The sequence below is a fragment of the Anolis sagrei genome, chromosome 2 (assembly GCF_037176765.1).
Source record: "Anolis sagrei isolate rAnoSag1 chromosome 2, rAnoSag1.mat, whole genome shotgun sequence".
NCBI classification, from domain to species: Eukaryota; Metazoa; Chordata; class Lepidosauria; order Squamata; family Dactyloidae; genus Anolis; species Anolis sagrei.
This window is the reverse complement of record NC_090022.1, coordinates 286986809-287006137: the sequence shown is the minus strand read 5'-3', so window position 1 is coordinate 287006137 and position 19329 is coordinate 286986809. Positions and strand designations below refer to the sequence as shown.

Below are 19329 nucleotides of genomic sequence, written 5' to 3'. Positions count from 1 at the left end.
CATACATCTCGTATAGACTACTGCAATGTACTTTACATCGGGTTGCCTTTGAAGACTGTTCAGAAGCTTCAGATAGTCCCATGGGCGGCAGCCAGATTGTTTGCCGGAGCAGCGTTCAAGCATACAGCCCCTCTGTTACGCCGCCTTCACTGGTTGCCAGTTTGCTACCCGGCACAATTCAAAGTGATGGCTTTATTTATTTAAAATATTTATTTATTTATATTTATTTATTTATTAATCAATTTTGTATACCACCACTCCCCGGAGGCTCAGCGGTTCACAATATACACATGTAATACATAACATTTAAAATCAAGGAAGAATTCAATCAGCAAGGTTCAAATGCCAGCCTAAATAAATAAGTTTTACAAGCTCTACGAAAAGATAGTAAATCTCGGAGAGCTCGTGTCCCAGCTGGCAAGGCATTCCACAAGTAAGGAACCACTACCGTAAATGCTCTATGCCTAGTAGACATCAGGTGAAAGGTCCTAAAATTGGGTTGTCTGAACGGAGTAATCTCTGGGGTTTGTAGGGGATGAGGCGATCCCTCAGGTATTCCAGCCCCATGCCATATAAGACCTTGAAGGTAAGAATCAGCACTTTGAAGATAATCCAATACTCATTTAGCAACCAGTGCAGTTGCTGCAGGATTGGAGTGATATTACACTTTGTTGAGACCCCTGCGAGAAGCCAGGCAGCAGCATTTTGTGCTAGTTTAAGTTTCCGAATCACTGATAACGGCAGGCCTATGTAGAGGGTGTTACAGTAGTCCAATCTTGAGATGACCGTAGCCTGGATCACCGTCCTTCTCGACCTCCGGGGTGGGACTCAGAACGGCTTCCAGACAGGCAACAATACAATGTCAAGCACAGTAAAAACACATAATAAACACATCAATATACATTAAATGCACCAGCTGCAACAACAACAACAACAATAATATTTATTTATAATCCGCCACCATCTCCCCGAAGGGGACTCAGGGCAGCTAAACGGTTCTGGCCCAACTTACCTGTCCGAACGAATCTCCCCTTATGAACCTGTAAGGATTTTAAGATCATCTGGAGAGGCCCTGCTCTCGGTCTTGCCATCATCACAAGTACGGTTGGCAGGAACGAGAGACGGGGCCTTCTCAGTGGTGGGCCCTCAGCTATGGAACACCCTTCCTAGGGAGATTAGATCGGCTTCCTCGCTCCTATCATTCCGGAAGAATCTTAAGACATGGCTATTTGAGCGGGTACTTGAAAATATGGAGTAACAGATATAATAATGGAATAACTACATGGCGGAAATGAACATTGTTTTAATGATTATTGATTGAAGTATGTTTCATTATAATATTTGTTTTTATTGTTGCTGATGTTTTTTATATTGTATATTGTAATTGTGTCCTTGGTGGTATTGAATTCTTGCCTTGTAAACTGCCTCGAGTTGCCAGAAGGCTGAGAGGGGCGGTATAAAAAAGTACTAAATAAATAAATAAAACATGAGGCCAAGCCCAAAAACAATACAACATAATAAGACAAAAAACAACACAAATGCCTCATGGCCAGGGTCGTCCACGCCTTGGTTACATCCGGACTGGACTACTGCAATGCACTCTATGTGGGGCTGCCCCTAAAGACGGCCCAGAAGTTTCAACTGGTGCAACGGGCAGCAGCCAGGCTCCTTACTGGAGCAAACTATAGGGAGCATACAACGCCCCTATTAAAACAGCTTCATTGGCTGCCGATAAGTTACTGAGCCAAATTCAAGGTGCAGGTCATAACCTAAAAAGCCCTAAACGATTTGGGTCTCCGCGATCACATCTTCTTCTATGAACTGGCGCAAACTCTAAGATCTTCCGGGGAGGCCCTCCTTTCGCTCCCATCACCGTCACAAGTACGGTTGGTGGGGACAAGAGAGAGGGCCTTCTTCTTGGTGCCCCCCCCCCTCCCGTCTCTGGAACACACTTCCAAGGGAAATAAGACAAGCCCCATCCCTCCCCTCCTTTCGTAAGAGCTTGAAGACCTGGTGACTTCAACAAACCTTTGAGAATGACCAGTTCTAGTCCAGCCCAAACATTATTGAATATGGCCTTGCAGTTCTTACCTATTACCCTGATCATCCCTCTAATAGTCCCTGGAAATGAGCAGCCACAGACCCATACCTGCTATTGCTGTTAGCTTGTTATAACACTGTACTTAATTCCCAGCCCCCTCATATTTGGAGTTTGCACTAGCCTTGGTCCGGCTTTTTAATTGCTCTGAATAGGCAGGATTATTTTTAATATACATGTGTTATTGTGATAATTTTATGTTTATGTTGTTTTTTTAATTTTATGTTATGCTGTTTATTTTGTATGTTTTAGTGATGTTATTTGGAAACCGCCCTGAGTCTCCCTCGGGGAGATAGAGCAGTGTGTGTATACATATATAGTGTATTATTATTATTATTATTATTATTTATTAAATGGTTAATTAGAACCAGTTCTCCAGATTAAAATTGCCATATTAAAATCGTCGTCAAACTCATTCCAAGTACGGTCCAATAAAATCTTATAAAATCTTGTCTTCCCCAGTAAAACAAACTATTCTGTGAACGCTTGATCCCATAGCCAGGATTTAAGTTTCTTATGGAAGGACAGAGGGGAGAGGGCAGATCTAATTACACTAGGGAGGGAGTTCCACAGCCGAGGGGCGACCATGCAGAAGGCCCTGTCTCTCATCCCCACCAAACGTGCCTTCTACATTTGCTGGGTTTAGGGTTGCAGGAGCACTTCAAAAAAGGACACCCGACAAATAATACTGCTTTTTTAACCTGAGAGGGCACCTCTTTAGGAATATCTAGCTTTTCTAGCATGACTTTGTGGTCCAGATCTGGGTCCTCCAGATCATACTGGAGGACCTAGAGATTCCTAGAATGGTGTTCTCTAAGGATTTCCTGGTCTTCCAGCATGACTCTAATCAACTTCTGGCATAATCTGACCATACGGTTGCACTGTAGGACCTTGAGATTCCCAGAAAGAACATTTTAATCAAATATGTAAATAGCCAAATCCACAAAAGTCAAATCTGCAAATGTGAAGGGCCAACTGTAGTACTGTATGAACTTATAATAATAATTGGGAAAACATTGTTTTTGGCATTTAAGGTTTTTTTTTTTTTTAAGAAACATGACTTTAGAAGCTCTATTAATGGCTTTTTGCACATGGTTACTCTTTACATTGTCATAGAAGCACAAAGCCTAAAGAGGTGTAGAGAAACAGTACAATGCATGTCAGTCTTTAATTTGTTTCCAAATCTGATTTAGCCTTGAGGTATTGCTAGTTATTGCTATTTGGAAAAGAGGACAAAATATCTAGTATTCAAGAGTCTTTTAGAGCTCAGAATAGTTAAATAAAACCCGGCAACTCCTCAATGCTTGCTGACTAATAACTTACATCACTGCCTTGTTGAAATGTACACAAAGGAGCACTCTGCACATTGAAGTGCTCTCTTGTGAATGGCAGTCACTGATCACTATATGTTTTTCTCCACTTTTCTAGGATCCATTTCCAGAGTACAGCACGATCCACTCCAGAGGAAAGGTACATACCCTGATCTCTATCCACAGCCATTCATTTTTGTTGAAACCCTGATGCCATTTGTTTGTCTGTTGATGAAGTGAAATAATTCCATATGTAAGTTACAATTGTGAAGTATATTTTGAATGCAAAAATACTGGAGAAATAAGCTATGCTCTAATAGTATACAGCGATGTTGGGAATTGGAAGTGTGCTTCATTAAGGAATATAAAGAGAAAATGTCACTTAATGGACAGGTTATATAGAAGTAGGTCAAGGATATTAAACATGTATAGACTTATCTTTCTCCTGATGCAGACAGCTGTTTATCTCTGACAGGTCTTAATCTGAGAATTAGGGTCAACTTCTGGCATCCAGTAGTTGAAGGTAGTTAGAATACATGACTGTTGTAGAGGCTAATAGAGTGTTGAATGGGTGGTGGAGGTGTTGAATGGGTGGTGGGTGTGGTTGTGTTTTTTGTGCAATGCTTGTATGGGCAATTTTTTTTGTAGACCAGCTTTATTTCAAATGTGTTGTCAAAGTCTTTCATGGCCATAATCACTGGGTTGCTATGAGTTTTTTGGGCTGTATTGCCATGTTGCAGTAGCATTCTCTCTTGATGTTTTGCCTGCATGTTCATAGGTCTGTTGAAGGTGAGACAAGTGGAGTCTATCTATCTATCTATCTATCTATCTATCTATCTATCTATCTTTGGAATGGCCAGGGTGTGAGAAAGAACCCTTGTTTGTTTAAAGTAAGTGTGAATGTTGTAATTAGCAAGCTTATATAGCATTGAAGCTGCAAAGTCAATTAGTGAGGGTATCTGCATAGAGATAGCCTGGCTGTTGTTGCCTGAATGCATCCTCTGTTTGAGAGGTGTTAACTGGAAATTCTATTGCTAGCTGTCTGGAGTTGCCCTGTTTTTTGTGTGGTTTTCTTTATTTACTGTCTTGATTCTGGTGGTTTTTTAAATACTGGTAGCCAGATTTTGTTCATTGTCATGGTTTCTAAGCACTGCAGATTGTGAATATATAATAATGCCACAATATTAGGATTATGGTTATTATTATATATTCCCAGTCTGTAATGTTCACAATATTTCAACCCTTCCACAATCAGTAAAAAGAATGCTTATTCTACTGATTAGGCGTCCATAATGATGCCAGCTTATTAGGAGTTGGAGAGACCTTATGACCTTATGACCTCAGTGCTTCTCAACCTGGGGTCCCCAGATGTTTTTGGCCTACAACTCCCAGAAATCCCAGTCAGTTTACCAGCTGTTAGGATTTCTGGGAGTTGAAGGCCAAAAACGTCTGGGGACCCCAGGTTGGGAAGCACTGCCTTATGTGATGGTGTTTTGAGCATTGGACTATTTATTTATCGTGTTGGGAGCGAACCAAACAGTTGTATTGCATTAAAACACACACACACACACAGCATTCTATTAAATGTCCTTTGACCAGTAACTGGCCACTTGGAGTGCCTCTGGTGTTGCTATAAGAAAGTCCTCCATTGTGCATGTGGCAGGGCTCAGGTTGCATTGTAGTAGGTGGTCTGTGGTGTGCTCTTCTCCACACTCGCATGTCATGGATTCCACTTTGTAGCCCAATTTCTTAAGGTTGGCTCTGCATCTCGTGGTGCCAGAGCGCAGTCTGTTCAGCGCCTTCCAAGTCGTCAAGTTTTCTGTGTGCCCAGGAGGGAGTCTCTCATTTGGTATCAGCCATTGTTTGAGTTTCTGTGTTTTAGCCTTCCACTTTTGGACTCTAGCTTGCTGAGGTATTCCAGCAAGTGTCTCTGTAGATGTTCGAAAACTATTTCTTGATTTAAATCATTGGCAGGTTGTCTGATATCCAAACAGGGGATGGCCTGGAGATGTCACTGCCTTGGTCGTTTTACTATGGTTGCTACTTCCTGGCGGATGTCAGGTGGTGCAGTACTGGCCATACAGTGTAATTTCTCCAGTGGTGTAGGGTGCAGACACCCCGTGATAATATGGCATGTCTCATTAAGAGCCACATCCACTATTTTAGCATGGTGAGATGTATTCCACACTGGGCATGCATACACGGCAGCAGAGTAGCAAACCGCTGTATCTGGTTGTGATCTCCATGTTGTGCCAGTCAGCTTTCGTATGATATTGTTTCTAGCACCTACGTTTTGCTTGATATTCAGGCAGTGCTTCTTACAGGTCAGAGAACGGTCCAGGGTAACTCCCAGGTATTTGGGTGTGCTGCACTGCTCCAGTGGGATTCCTTCCCAAGTAATCCTCAGAGCTCAGAGCTTTGAACTGTGACTCTGGAGAAAAGGGTTCAAACTTCTGCTCACCTGTGGAAACCTTGGGCATCTCACACTCTCAGAGAAAGCAAACCTCTTCTGATTAAATCTTGCCATAAGATGGAAACAACTTAAATGAAATTAGAACAACAAAATTAAATGTGCTTTTAAATGTATTTGTGTCATAGCTATTCAGTATTTTTTAAATGTGTACTCAGTTTCAGTTTTTATTTATTCATTCATATATTTACTGTATTTTTATCCCGCTCTATCTCACCCTGAAAGGGACTCAGAGCAGTTTCCAGATTGGCAATAACTCAATGTCACAACAAAATGAAAAATCATAAAAATAATGACATATCAATACATTAAACTCTTTAAACAGCACAAGATTTGTGTGAATAGACATTTTAATTACTTTTCAGCTGATACTACAACTGTACTTTTAAAGATTAATCCTGCAATTTTTTAAACTACCTGACAACCTTCCCTTTTTTTTTTACCATGGCAGCTGGAGAAAGTTCTCTTTTCAATTTTCGACTGGCACCCTCAAAGAAGAGGGCTTGCAATATTTGCAGTAACATTTGGCCCATTCCAATATCTCCACCCACGACATATTTGTCGTTATTGACCCCATTCCCTCATCGTATGCATTCTGTTACCAGATATTTTACAATTCTGATTCATAAAAGACTTTGATATTTTGTTACAACTCCATTAATGTCAATTCTCTTCAGTTTTTTGGTGGGGCGGGGTTCAGATCCAAGACTAATTTTTCAATTTCTTGGAAACCTTTTACTTTTTTCATCCAACAGTATGCTGTAAACACTTTTAACATTTTTAACTTAAATGTCCCACTTCTGTCTTTACATAGAATTCTCCTATTCTTTAAAAAAACAACAGTATTTTAGTATTTTCATTACTCTTGTGTTGTGCAGATCTGTGCCTCAACATTAAGTAAATTGAGAATGGTTTTAGGAGTTTGTTTCTGAAAGTACTGGAGCAAAATTCAGAATAACGTGCATTTTATTTTGTCTCTTCTTTTTTGGTTCATGGATAAATTGCTTCTTCATACTTAGTTTACTGTATGCACCTCACTTCAAAGAGAGCAGACATAGTCTTCCTGGCTTCCATTTTAATGTCAGTTTAGTTTTATATTCTGTAAAGTATACTTTTTGATTCATGCATTCTGAGACTCTTATGCCTTCAAACAGTGCTATCAAATATCCAGGACCTTCCATTGATACCAGAATGTGTGGATGCCTGAATCCTATTATATTCAATGGCATAGAATAATTGTGTCCCTTACATAAAACAGCAAAAATCAATGTTTGCTTTTTGGAAATTTTTGCAGGGGAATATTTTCTATCTGTGAATGGTTAAATCTGGATGCAGAATCCATGAATACAGAGGGCCGACTCTAGTGTCTTCTGGTAGTGATTCTAAAGGTGAGAAATTTTAGTATTCTGCAATCACTTTATCATCACCCAGGACCTTTTTCTGTCTCTACAGTCTATAAGGCAGGCACAGGGAAGCTGTTACCTTTCTGGTATTGGGCCCCAACTCCTGTCAACCTCAACCATCATGGGCAATGGTCAGGCTTAATGACAGCAGGAGGATTGCAAGTTCCAAATCCTTGCTTTACAGCAGTGGCTTCCAACCTTTAGTCTTCTAGGTGTTTTGGATTTCACTTCCCAGCTGGTAATCTGACTGGGATTTCTAGGAGTTGAAGTCCAAAACAGGTTTTAATAAAGGAAGCAAACAAATATGTGTATTTCCATAGAAGGAGCACATGAATACATATAAGGGTCAGATGGACTGAGATACTCAGTTGATGTGTGTGTTGCTTGATCATACTTTCACATTTTCTCTTCTATTGCTGCTTGCAACTAAAAACACCTCCTCACTTTCTTACAAATAGCAAAATTTAAATGCAAATGGGAAAGGGACAATGAGAGAAATAATAATAATAATAATAATAATAATAATAATAATAATAATTTTTCTTTTTTACCCACTTTTTCTTATACCTGGAGGCAGGGTACAACTTAGTTAAAACCCATCATTATAAAAACATGCAGTAAAATGCATAATGTAAAACATATTTCTGTGGAAAACCCATATTAAAATATTCAGAACAATTTAAAATTCATAGTTAAAAATTGGCTGAGTAGTCTGCTGAAAGAGCGAGGTCTTCAGTTGTCTCTTAAATTCTTACAGCTGATTTAGCTGTCAAAGCTCTTCTGGCAGGTCATTCCACAGTCTTGGGGTAGCTGATGAAAAAATCCTTGGGGTGATGGTTGCAGGGGACCTAATTGTCTGGACCAGATCATACGGCAGAAGGCAATCCTGTAAGTAACCTGGACCCAAGCCGTATGGGGCTTAAAAGGTCAAAACCAATGCTTTGTACTTTACCCAAAAACGAATTGACAGCCAGTGGAGTGACTTTAATATGGGTGTAATATGCTCACTTCTATATACTTGAATTGCTATTTGTCAAATTATTTAATTAAAGCAGGTTTAAATCAATCTTATTTATAGTTTACATATTTGTGTAAATCCTCTGGATTTAATGTTTTCTCAAAATCTTCTTACCAATCTGAGGTCATTTCTCATATATGAATATTAGTAAAGGTTTTCAAATTTTCAAACAAGTCCTCCTTTCCTCTGTTTAGGGTGATATTTTTAGGTTTTCAGGCTTGCAATTATAACTCCATAGCACATGGTTTGGGACCTGGGAGGCGACAGGCCTCAACAAAGTTAAGTATAACTTATGTGGATATTAATAGGAGATTCAAAAATCTAATTACTGTTGGAGGAGCAGTCACAGCTGGGGAAGGAAGAGTTAAACTTTACTGCCTCAGTAGCTAGGGCTTAGTAAATGAAATAATTCATAATAACTAATCCACTGGTGTAACAGGGTTTTTACAGGATTTTGGAAGTATTTTTCAAGACATTTTTACCAGAAATGTGGGTAGTCAGGAAGGAGGTGATTTCCCACATAAGTTGCTTTGTCGACACTCTTGTTTGCTTGTTTACTTTGTACCATATGTGTACATTTGGGAGCAAACTTTGAACTTTGCGGGACTTACTTTTGAGTAGGCTTAAGATTGCATATCAATTTGGACCTCTCCAGTTTGAAAGAGAAGAACTGTGTTTTTAATTGACAGAGTCATACCTGTTTTAGGATCTGTCCAGTGGCTTTTGGGAGGGGGGGGGGGACATTCTCTGATTTCTCATTATTTATTTCTGTTAATCATTTTGTATATTACAGTGGCTCCTGGTTATGTTTTTATTCCTTTTGTTGAATTTCTTATTGTAGAGTTTTGTTTTTATTTTTCTGTTCTCCTCCTTAAGACATTTGTAAAAAGCAGCACATGAGCCCAAAAGCAATATATTTATTTGGGTTTTTTAACCATGTTGTAGAGAATATTAATTTGTAAAGGTAGTGAAAATTGTTAACTTCAGTATTTTACTATTGGATTAGTTATGGAGAGTTTTGGAACAAGTCACTTAATATGCCAAGTTCTCAGGAAAGTATTAGAATTAATCATGCACATATGCAGATAAAGGTTGCTAGATATTAAAGTGTGTAAAATTCTTGGAATTCTTGAGGTTTCTCATTGAAATACATTTCATGTTATCAACAACCGTCATTAATATATTTCTGCCAGATAAACATCCGAAGGATGCATTATTTAGAGGTGGTTTATGCATAACTCACTTAAGACCAAACTTTATTCTACAATTTGCTTCTTGTTTGTTTAACTCTCATTTGATTTTGTTTACATTTGAATGAATGTGTCCAAATGAAAAATCTGTTCCGTTAAAAAACTAGATTATCACATCAGTAACCTCCAGTTGATTGGATTGTTTGAATGTCTCACATTCTTCAGTAGCATGACCTTTTTGTTAAATACGTTATTGCTGAATGTACGTTCCATATTTTTAGCAGCTTAAATACCTAGCTTGATATTAGATTATTGGTGAGGAAATGAGTTGAGGCTGGATCTTATAGCCATTAGATCTTTTTAATTCACTTTCATTTTCTCATTGGATAGAGTGCTATTTGATATTTCAGTATTATATGCGCTTAATATTTTTGATCAAATGTAGAACATTCTTGGTTTGACTTTCATTTGTTTTTGTGAGATCATTGTTATTACAATTTTCTTGCATCTTTTTGGATACAATTCTTCCAGGGAAGTTTATATTTTAACAGAAAAATACATTAACAAAAATCACTGTCCTTATTAAGACATCAACATTTATAAAAATCCTTTCTGCAGGATGGTTGTAGCTGTGGAAAAACCTGTGGAGGTAGTGGAGGGAAGTCTTGCTAAAGTATGACTGTGGAGCCCTTGTCATAAGTCAGTTGGTGGGTAGGTTACTTTGTGAGGGGACGACAGTTTCTTCGGTGCCATCCTTTCCTGCTTGGAATTTTTCCCACAAGGTGTTTGTTGAGGTAGGAGAAAATTCGTAGTGAACCATCCTTCATAATCAACTTCTATATGGTTATAACTGTCCCTTCCATGTAAAGCACCCAGCATGCATTTTAGTTCATGTGTGTCAATTTATCTTTTTCTGGAACACTTTCCCACTTGGGCAGAAGAGGTTCTGTTTGTAGGCTCAGCACTGCATAGCACCTGAGTAGTGCATTAATTTCCTAATTTATTTCTGAGCCCCCCAGGAAACTATAGAGCAGAAAAGAACCTGAAATAGGTTTTATTATAATAATAATAATAATTTTTAAAAAATCACTTGCAAAATACTCCAAATCACACCATTCTCTATCATTAAGTGTGATTTCAGCACCGAGCACCAAGGGAGGATGAAGGTGAATCATCCAGTTGCTAGTGCACATAATGCACTGCATTTCAGTTTATCCATCTCCTATAGTGCAGCCTAAGGCATCAAGGAAAGTACTTGACATTCAGTGGAACATACATATTTATATATTAATTTTATATGAAAAATCACTACTTTAAATGTTTATTCTAAGATGATATACTTTTTAAACACATGTTTATAAGAGATCATCATACAAATATATAACCATAGCATGAAAATACTAAAATATAGAAAAAGGAGCCAAAAAGGCCAATACAAAAAGAAGTTTTAAAATTCCATATGTCTCTCCTTCCAGTGAGAAAGTTTCATACATAGAACCATGCAGAGAAGGCATTCTCTGTTGTGTAATTCACTTTACACTGATTTACAGGTAGACCAGCTAGTGTGGGTGGAAACTGTTTCTACAAGTACCCTACTCCCAGCTTTATAGGGCTTTCACAGTAAGAGCACTTTGAATTGTGCTTACAAACAGACTGGGATTTGTAAAAGCCTTTTAAGTAATGATTTAATAAGTTTCATTTGCCTGGCCCTAGTTCATAATCTTTAATTTATGTTTTGTATTGACTATTCAAAGTCATTTGCATGTAAAAAAAATGTTGTAAATTGGGCAAGTTCATTTTTGTTGTGTTTCTTCAAGTTGTTTTTGATTTATGGTGACTCTAAAGTGATCCTGTTTTGGTTTGTTCTTCATTTTTATGATTTTTATTAAGAGATATGCATAAAATAAAACTTTGATTTGAAGAAGGTACATTGAAAGTGGGGGAACATTGAAATCAAAGAGAAGTTTGAAACTTAATAGAAAAAAGTGGGGTTAAAGAAAAGAAAAAGGGAAAAAAAGAAAAAGGGTAAAATAAGAGTATTTTCACTGTGGGTTGCTTCCAGGTTCAGTTTTACCAAAGTTCTATTTTTGTCTTAAATTCTTTTTGATTCGTATAGCATTGGTTTCTTATTTTTCATCCTGTCCCTTGAGTTTCTTTTAATTTTCCTTTATATAAATTCCTCTGTATTCCTTTTTTAAAAATTCCATAAACTTTCCCCAGTCTGTTTCCTGGTGTTATATGTTGTTCTGTGCAAGTTTTTGGGTGAGGAGGTCCATATTAATGATGTCCATCACTCTCAGTTTTGGTTTGTTCTTGGTAAGATTTATTTTGTCTTTCTCTGAGGTTTAGAGATTTTGAGTTGTACAAGGTCACCCAGTGAGTTTTTGGCTGAACCAGGATTCAAATCCTGGTCTCCAGAGTAATATGGAACTTTTATTGATCATGAATAACCATAGTTAGGCTATTTCTGTCCAGGCAGGATCATAACAAATATTTGGCCTTGTTAGAGCCTAATGTTCTACTCATTGGTTTCTACAGATATACTGTGAGCATCCCCATTTCTTTGTGGGAATACAATTTATTTAGAACATGGTGAATATTCCTTTGTTAATTAAAGGACCTATCAACAGCATGTTTGCTGTCTGGACTACATACTTCATTTAGGCTGTGCTGCATGGATGGATTACTAGTCCTTGTTTTTTAATGGTGTTTTATCATGGAGCTGATGGCACGGCAGCCCAATCTGATCAGCTCACATCTGCTGGAAATATCATGAGAAGCAATCTATCCCATGTTTGCATTTATGCAGAAGTATTACTCTGTATGAAAATGTGAGATTGACAATTTTAGGATCATGTTAAAGGATTGTTGAGAGTCTTTCCATGTTGTATTTTGCCCGTACTTGCTGAATAATGGTGTGAAAGTCAGATGGCTGAACTTAACACTGTCCCTACAACATCTTGTCACTAAAGTGTCTTGTCACATGCATATTGTTAGGCAGAATGTGCACATTTACACCTTTCTGGCCCAAGTCCATAAAGGTAGATAGTGAAAATCCTAACTTGGTGGGGTTTGGGATGCACCATATTGTTTCTACCATATTGTTATGAATGTGGGCTCTGTATGCTTGCTACACATAAACCATACTGTTAAAAGAAGGCATTATACAACAGAGAGATTTATTTCTCGTATTCCTATCTCGTCTTTCTCAACCCCTGAAGGGGGACTCAGGGCGGCTGAGTTGTAATGTTAAAGTGTTGTTCTTCTCTTTCTCCTCTTTGCCAGTGAGGTCAAGGTGACTTGAATGAAACTCCCCACTTGAGTTTACAGTTGTCTAACATCTGAATCTGGTGTCCCCACAGCCCAGCAGTCACTTTAGCAATGAAGTAGGAGTAACTTGTCACTTATCAAAAAGATTACAAAGGAAGAGGGAAATAGAGGGACTTGAAGAAAGGTGGGGAGAGGGCATTTCCCTCTTCTAGTGAAACGCTAATGATCTTTCTGAATTTTCACACATCCCCATTGTATTTAGTCTTAAATTAAAGTGAATTAAATAGGTATGGTTCTTTGCCCTGCAGAGATAGTTGTGAAATTTGACACATGGCTATTCTCATGTTTCTAAAATGTGTTCTCAAATATTATGTCTTGATTGTTCAAATACCCCTTTGGAACAGAATATTCTGAGGAATAAAAAGGCAGCATGATATGACAGCATAGTGTTAATTGGAGAACCATCTGCTTTGGGTTTTGTTGCTCATGATCTCATTGGTCAACTTAAATTGGCATTTTGTGTACTCATGCAGAAAGGGTGTGTGTTTGATAGCTTTGTGATTCAGCAAAGGTACTTGCGTGGTGCTTAATGTTTTTTAGAACTGATTTAATAACTGATTTTATCACAGTTAACTGAAGTTGAATGTCAATGAGATATTAGACCATAATTTCAGAAATGTACAAAGTAATACATTATCCTGTGATTGACTAAATCAATATATTTATCAGGATTCTGGAATGGCTTTCACAAGAGAAAAATGTATAAGTGCCTTGGTACTGATCAGAAGAAAGGCATTTAAATAAAGCAGTGTTCTGTTTTACACTAGCAAGTAAAATTTTAAAACTATGGTTTAAAAAAATACAAAGCTTGAAATTCCCATTAGCATTACTATTGTTGAATTGTAATGAATTTTCCTTGACACCAGTCTAATGCTAATGTTATTATATGCTTTCATAATTATATTTGGGTTAAAAGTAATACATTTCAGGTTTGAAATCTTTAAATTATCTGGGATACAGGCTATATTTTTATGAGCCAAACTTGAGTTTACAGTTACATGTCGAGGTAGGATCAATATTTAAAAAGGTAATTTGCAATATCATAGCAGTGGTGTATAAAGGCACTATGGATAGGATTCAATGCATGGACCACATATACCCCATTTCTGTTGGAAATCAATTAACGTGACCTATTAAAATTACTGCCATTTTCTAAGACAACTGCCAGTGAATAAATTTAGAAGCCTTAGTTATACTCGAGAATCTTAGTAAGTTTGGAGTAAAATTATGTGAGTTATACCACTTAATATGTTATGGGTATACTTTGTGAAAAGAATACCTATATGAGAAGTATTACACTACTCTATACCATACACCCTCTTTTCTGTCTACTGCATATTATAGACATCTGTGTGTTTAGTTAGCCCTTTTTGAGGTTCCCAGTACTACATCCTCCAAAATGTTTTTAGTTTAGTTTTTTTTATTTTGCAAAATCATCTAGTTGACCCTGTAGATGCAGGTTTTGCCCCATTGTTACAGTTGGTCTCCATATCTCCATGAAGGCTCACACTCCTAATCCAGCCCACCATGTCATTTTATGTGGCCCACAAGGTTTTCAATACCAGGGCAATATAGTTACATTTATCGTAGTTACAATTACAACTGCTCCCTTGAAGCAACCATAAAGGTGATGTGGCCCTCGGTGAAAATGAGCTTGTCACCCCTGCCCTAGGGGATTGAGGGATATTTTGAGCCAAAGAGGTTTTATATATCTTTCCCCAGTGAACAGTGTAAGTGTGGGTGCAGGAAGGACCTCCAAAGCAGGAAGGTTCATGGCAGCTCCCACCCCCCAATCCCTGGTAGACCCCTTGTAGGTACAATGTCCTGATAGTGAGCACAAGCATACATTTCATGTTCAATCTTCTAACACCTTTGATCTTTTCCTTTCTTCTAGGTGTGCCTTGGATACAGTCTCTCGCCCATTGATTGGCAGACATATTTAGTCTGGAAGGAAAACATCTATCAAATGGACAGTATGTCTATTACCAACACACCAACAAGTAATGATGCTTGTCTGAGCATTGTTCACAGTTTGATGTGCCATCGACAAGGAGGAGAAAGTGAAACATTTGCAAAGCGAGCCATTGAAAGTTTGGTAAAAAAACTTAAGGAGAAAAAAGATGAATTGGATTCTTTGATTACTGCTATAACTACAAATGGTGCTCATCCTAGCAAATGTGTAACAATTCAAAGAACATTGGATGGAAGGCTTCAGGTCAGTAAAAGCACACGTGATGCCTTGATATTCTTCATCTGTGTAGAATAGCAGAAAAGATAGGTCTGTATTGAAGGGAGAAGAATAGTTGCAGATGTAATTTGACAGTGAAGCAGTGGTAAGAAATATGGAGTTTATGGATGTCGTTGGGTTCACTAACTTTGGGTACTCCAGGTTTTAGGACTCCAGCTCACAGAATTCCTGAGTTGGCCAAGCTGATTGGGTTTTCTGGAAGACAAAATGTTGGGGGGCCACTGTCATAAAACCTGATATTTTCACATTCTAGTAATTTTATAAATTTTAAAATGCACTGTCATAGGATATAAAATTTGGAGGTACTTTGTTGTCATTCTTGTAATCTCCCCCCCCCCCCCCCCCAATTTAATTTGAATTTTTCATGAATTTCAATCCTTAGGTGGCTGGTCGTAAAGGTTTTCCTCATGTAATTTATGCACGGCTATGGAGGTGGCCTGATCTTCACAAAAATGAGCTCAAACATGTCAAATACTGCCAGTATGCTTTTGATCTGAAATGTGACAGTGTTTGCGTAAATCCATATCATTATGAGCGTGTTGTATCACCTGGCATTGGTAAGTATGTTTCTGATATTATATAGGTCTGGGGTGGCAATTGATGTTCCTCCAGATGTTCAAGTGCCAACATTCTTTACTATTGACTGTTCTAGGTGGAGGTGCTGAGAGTTACAGTCCAGCAACACCTGGAGAAAAACACAATTCATTCCTCTAGTAGTCATCATAGGGTTTATGGCCAGTTGCTTGTCCCAACTAGAGTAGGTGGAATTTATGTCAATGTTAGCTTAACATTCAGTGGTTGGTTTAGTAAATTTGGTTTGTTTAGAACTACTGGCTGGATGTAGGCCATAGTTGGAGCATTAGGTTGTGTTTAATAACACAGATTCTCTATTCAGTGACTTGTGGGATGTTTCATATTTGTGGCTTGAGGGGGATCCTTTCAGAGCCATGTTATTTTAGGCCAGAGAGCCTGCAAGTTTAGCATGTTAGCTGGTGTTTAGCAGGTGCCCCTATGTTTCTTGTTCGGAAGGAAGCAAAAAGAATGTTTTGATTGGCAGTACAAGGTTGGAGCAGTCGGGAAGCATTAGTCCTCTTCCAGAAACCTTTGAAGACTGCACCCACATTGCCCCCAAATGTTATGTAGGCGCAATGGGGGTATTCTTCATGTTTTTGAACTTTCTGGGAGAAGAGGAGGAGGAAAGTATTTATTTAATATATGTTTTTACTCCTGACGCTTAGGGGAGCTGTCAAATGTGATAGAAATGCACTTCATACTCCCAGATGCCATTTTGGGATATTATGGAGCAAAAAAGAAATATATCCCCCTCCCCCACCAAGTTTTGAAGTTAAGAAAAAAGGAGTAAGGGGAGGTGATGCCTGTTAGTGTTCGCAGTCCAGGAGCTACATTAGAAGAGAAGGAAAGGATGCATGAACCTGTTAAATGTGACCTAGTTTTGGAGAACCTTGTGTTGTTATTGAAATGATGTGTAACATTCATCTCAGGAGAAATCTGGGAGGATTAATAATTGATAAATAGACAAAGCCTTCGGCTTCCTAATTACACTCACTATCAGTTCTCTTTAATACCATTCTCACAAATACAGGAATTAGTCATCTCACTTTATTAAGATTCAGTTCACTTGTGATGGGAATCTGCTTGGAAGTAGTCCCATGGGCAGTCCTGTCATCACACAACACTCTTCTAAATTAATGTTTCTTACGCTATCTCATGCATCAGAGATGCCCCCCCCCCCCCAATGCGCTAGGCATAATGGTTCTCAACTTGTGGGTCCCTGGGTGTTTCGGCTTACAACTCCCAGAAATCCCAGCCAGTTTACCAGCTGTTAGGATTTCTGGAAGGCCAAAACATCTGGGAAGTCACAGTTTGAGAACCACTGTGCTAGGGGCTGATACCACATTCATGCTATAGTATCACTTTTGGTTAATTTCAGTCCAAGAACAGCAAGCATTTTATTCTGACCCAGTTGACTAAAAAGCAGAAAACAAAATGACGTGGGGCCCAGGTTTTGTTTAGTGGCTCAAGATACACAGAGCAGCATGGCATCTTTTAAATGATATATTTGTGAAGAGTTACATCATCTTTACATCATCTACCTTTTAAATTGAATTTATATCCAGTTTTTCTTCTGAGATGGGATTTAAGGCAGTTTATAATATTTTTTACAAGTTAAAATCATTTACAAAGTAAAAAAGAATTAAAGATAATATTGAAAATTGCTTAAAACACTTAAACATTAAACAGAATTTCAATAAAATACAACATGTTTCAAACACACACACACACACACTCCTGTTCTATAAATAAAATTCAGAACACTGCCTGAATAAAAATGTCTTCACTTCCTGGCAGGAAAAGAGACTAGGGAGGGGGGGGGGGCATCCAGTCCTCTTGCAGAAGGGAGTTCCACAACCTGGATGCAGTTATGAAGACAGCTCTCTCATGAGTTTTCAGGAGTCATAGAATAAAGATGGTGGGATTGAGAAAAACCCTTCTGCTGCAGATCGTAAAGCTTGCATATGCTTGTATAAGGGGTTACACTCATTCAGATTGTTTGGACCCAAGCCATGTAGGAATTTAAATATCAAAATCAGCACTTTGAATTTTGCCCAGAAACAGAATAGTGGAGGTATTTCATAAGGGGAGCCACGTGGTCCTATAACCTCTGCCTTTTAGGCAGAGGACCAGTTGACTGGTTGGCTGAACTATATACAAATTACTATGCACAATGGGCATATCTTATTTGTAATGCCAAAAAACCCCATAAAAGAACAATACAATATTTAAAATGAAGAACAGTGTTAGTCAACATAAACTTACCAGTGTTTCAATGGAAAGTGCGGACCTGCCTTTGTCTGATGAGATAGTCAAGTTAGTTAGGATTGCTGTTGTTGTATGCCTTCAAGATGTTTCTTGCATAGTTCTTGCATTCAGAACTGAGAAGCATGTAGGAGACACACTACTGACTATCTACTCTGAAAACAGGAGTGATGGCCCCATTAGACTGATGTCCAAAATGTTGTTCTGTGCAGAATCTAATTGTGTGAGTTCATAGATGACAACTCGGAGATGCACAGTTAAAAATACTAAACTTGACATTACTGGTATTTTAATTAGTCTAATAATTTGTCTTTTTTCTCTTTAAAGATCTTTCAGGATTGACTCTGCAAAGTTCTGGTAAGCTGTGCATGAAGCTCTATAAAATAATTTTCACTTTTTAAATAGTTTCCTAGGAAAACTATACTTCAGCTTCTAGCAAGAAAAGCATGCACAGGAATCGATGCTTTTACATGGCCATGAGAAAGTGCTCATTTTTATCTCCGTGTGTTTTTTAGATTAAAAAGCCATGAAGATAAAAATAGTTTTGCCATTTTTCAAGTGTTCATTTACTGTTTACTCATTTTAAATTGATGACCATTTTGTGTTGCTGGTTTTAAAACATTCTTTTGAAGTATTAACACTCTGATTTTTAAAACAAATTATGTGAAGGTGTGAAGCCAAGCTTTTTTAAAGAATTGTCGTAGTCCCGCCCCCCGCTCAAATTGGAATTAAAAAGGATTACTTTGGACAGGAGTAGTTTCTCTTATGTCAGCCATTTGTTATAAATGGTACTCCTGTCTATGCAAGGTGCTGGCACTGGTTCTATATATCTGTAGCATCACTTTCATGTGTAGTCGACATACTATAATCTACATGTCAACACTGTTTTTATCACTGTATCATTTGTGCATCTACGGCGATATCATTTGATATAATAATAATGATAATAATAATAAATATATATTTATTTATTTTAAACCCACCCTCTCTCCCCAAAGGGACTCAAGGATATCTTGCAGTATTGTTGCTAGTTCACTTTGGAGTATGTACACATTAGCCTTCATTTGTCGTCGTTCAGCTTTATTCTCCAGAATAGCTCAGACCTCCATAGGATCTAGTAGGCATAAATGTAGGATGATGTAGGATAATGTTTGTAGGATCAGCTTGAACCAAGGAAAGGGATCTGACGGGCACCGCTGGTGAAAACTGGAAAAATTTTGTAATCACTTTTTTTACTCTCCCTTTTGGTGCATAGTAGTCTATATATTGGATTATAAATGGTATTTGAAGCAATGGGTACAAATTCATCTATCTATCTGTCTGGTAGCTCTTTGTAGTCTGAATGATATCACAGACTGAAGAAGTGCCAGTTGAAGCTTCTCTACCTAGTGCTTTTGAGTCCCCTTTGTGGAGAGAAAAAGCAG

At 38.1% G+C, this 19329-nt stretch overlaps 1 protein-coding gene across 3 annotated transcripts in view; it reads left to right on the top strand.

Moving 5' to 3' along the window:
* SMAD4 (SMAD family member 4) overlaps positions 1-19329 on the top strand; it is a 42423-nt gene that overhangs the window by 2653 nt on the left and 20441 nt on the right. The window contains exons 2-6 of one of the 3 annotated variants that reach the window (XM_067464653.1): positions 3527-3568; positions 7173-7266; positions 14714-15034; positions 15450-15624; positions 18233-18262. In XM_067464653.1, coding sequence (XP_067320754.1) covers positions 14786-15034; positions 15450-15624; positions 18233-18262 — 454 coding nt within the window. In that variant the 5' untranslated portion in view covers positions 3527-3568; positions 7173-7266; positions 14714-14785. Of the gene's footprint in view, positions 1-3526; positions 3569-3594; positions 3662-7172; positions 7267-14713; positions 15035-15449; positions 15625-18232; positions 18263-19329 lie in introns of those variants that run through there. The other 2 variants (XM_060761261.2, XM_067464654.1) reach the window with 2 other exon arrangements.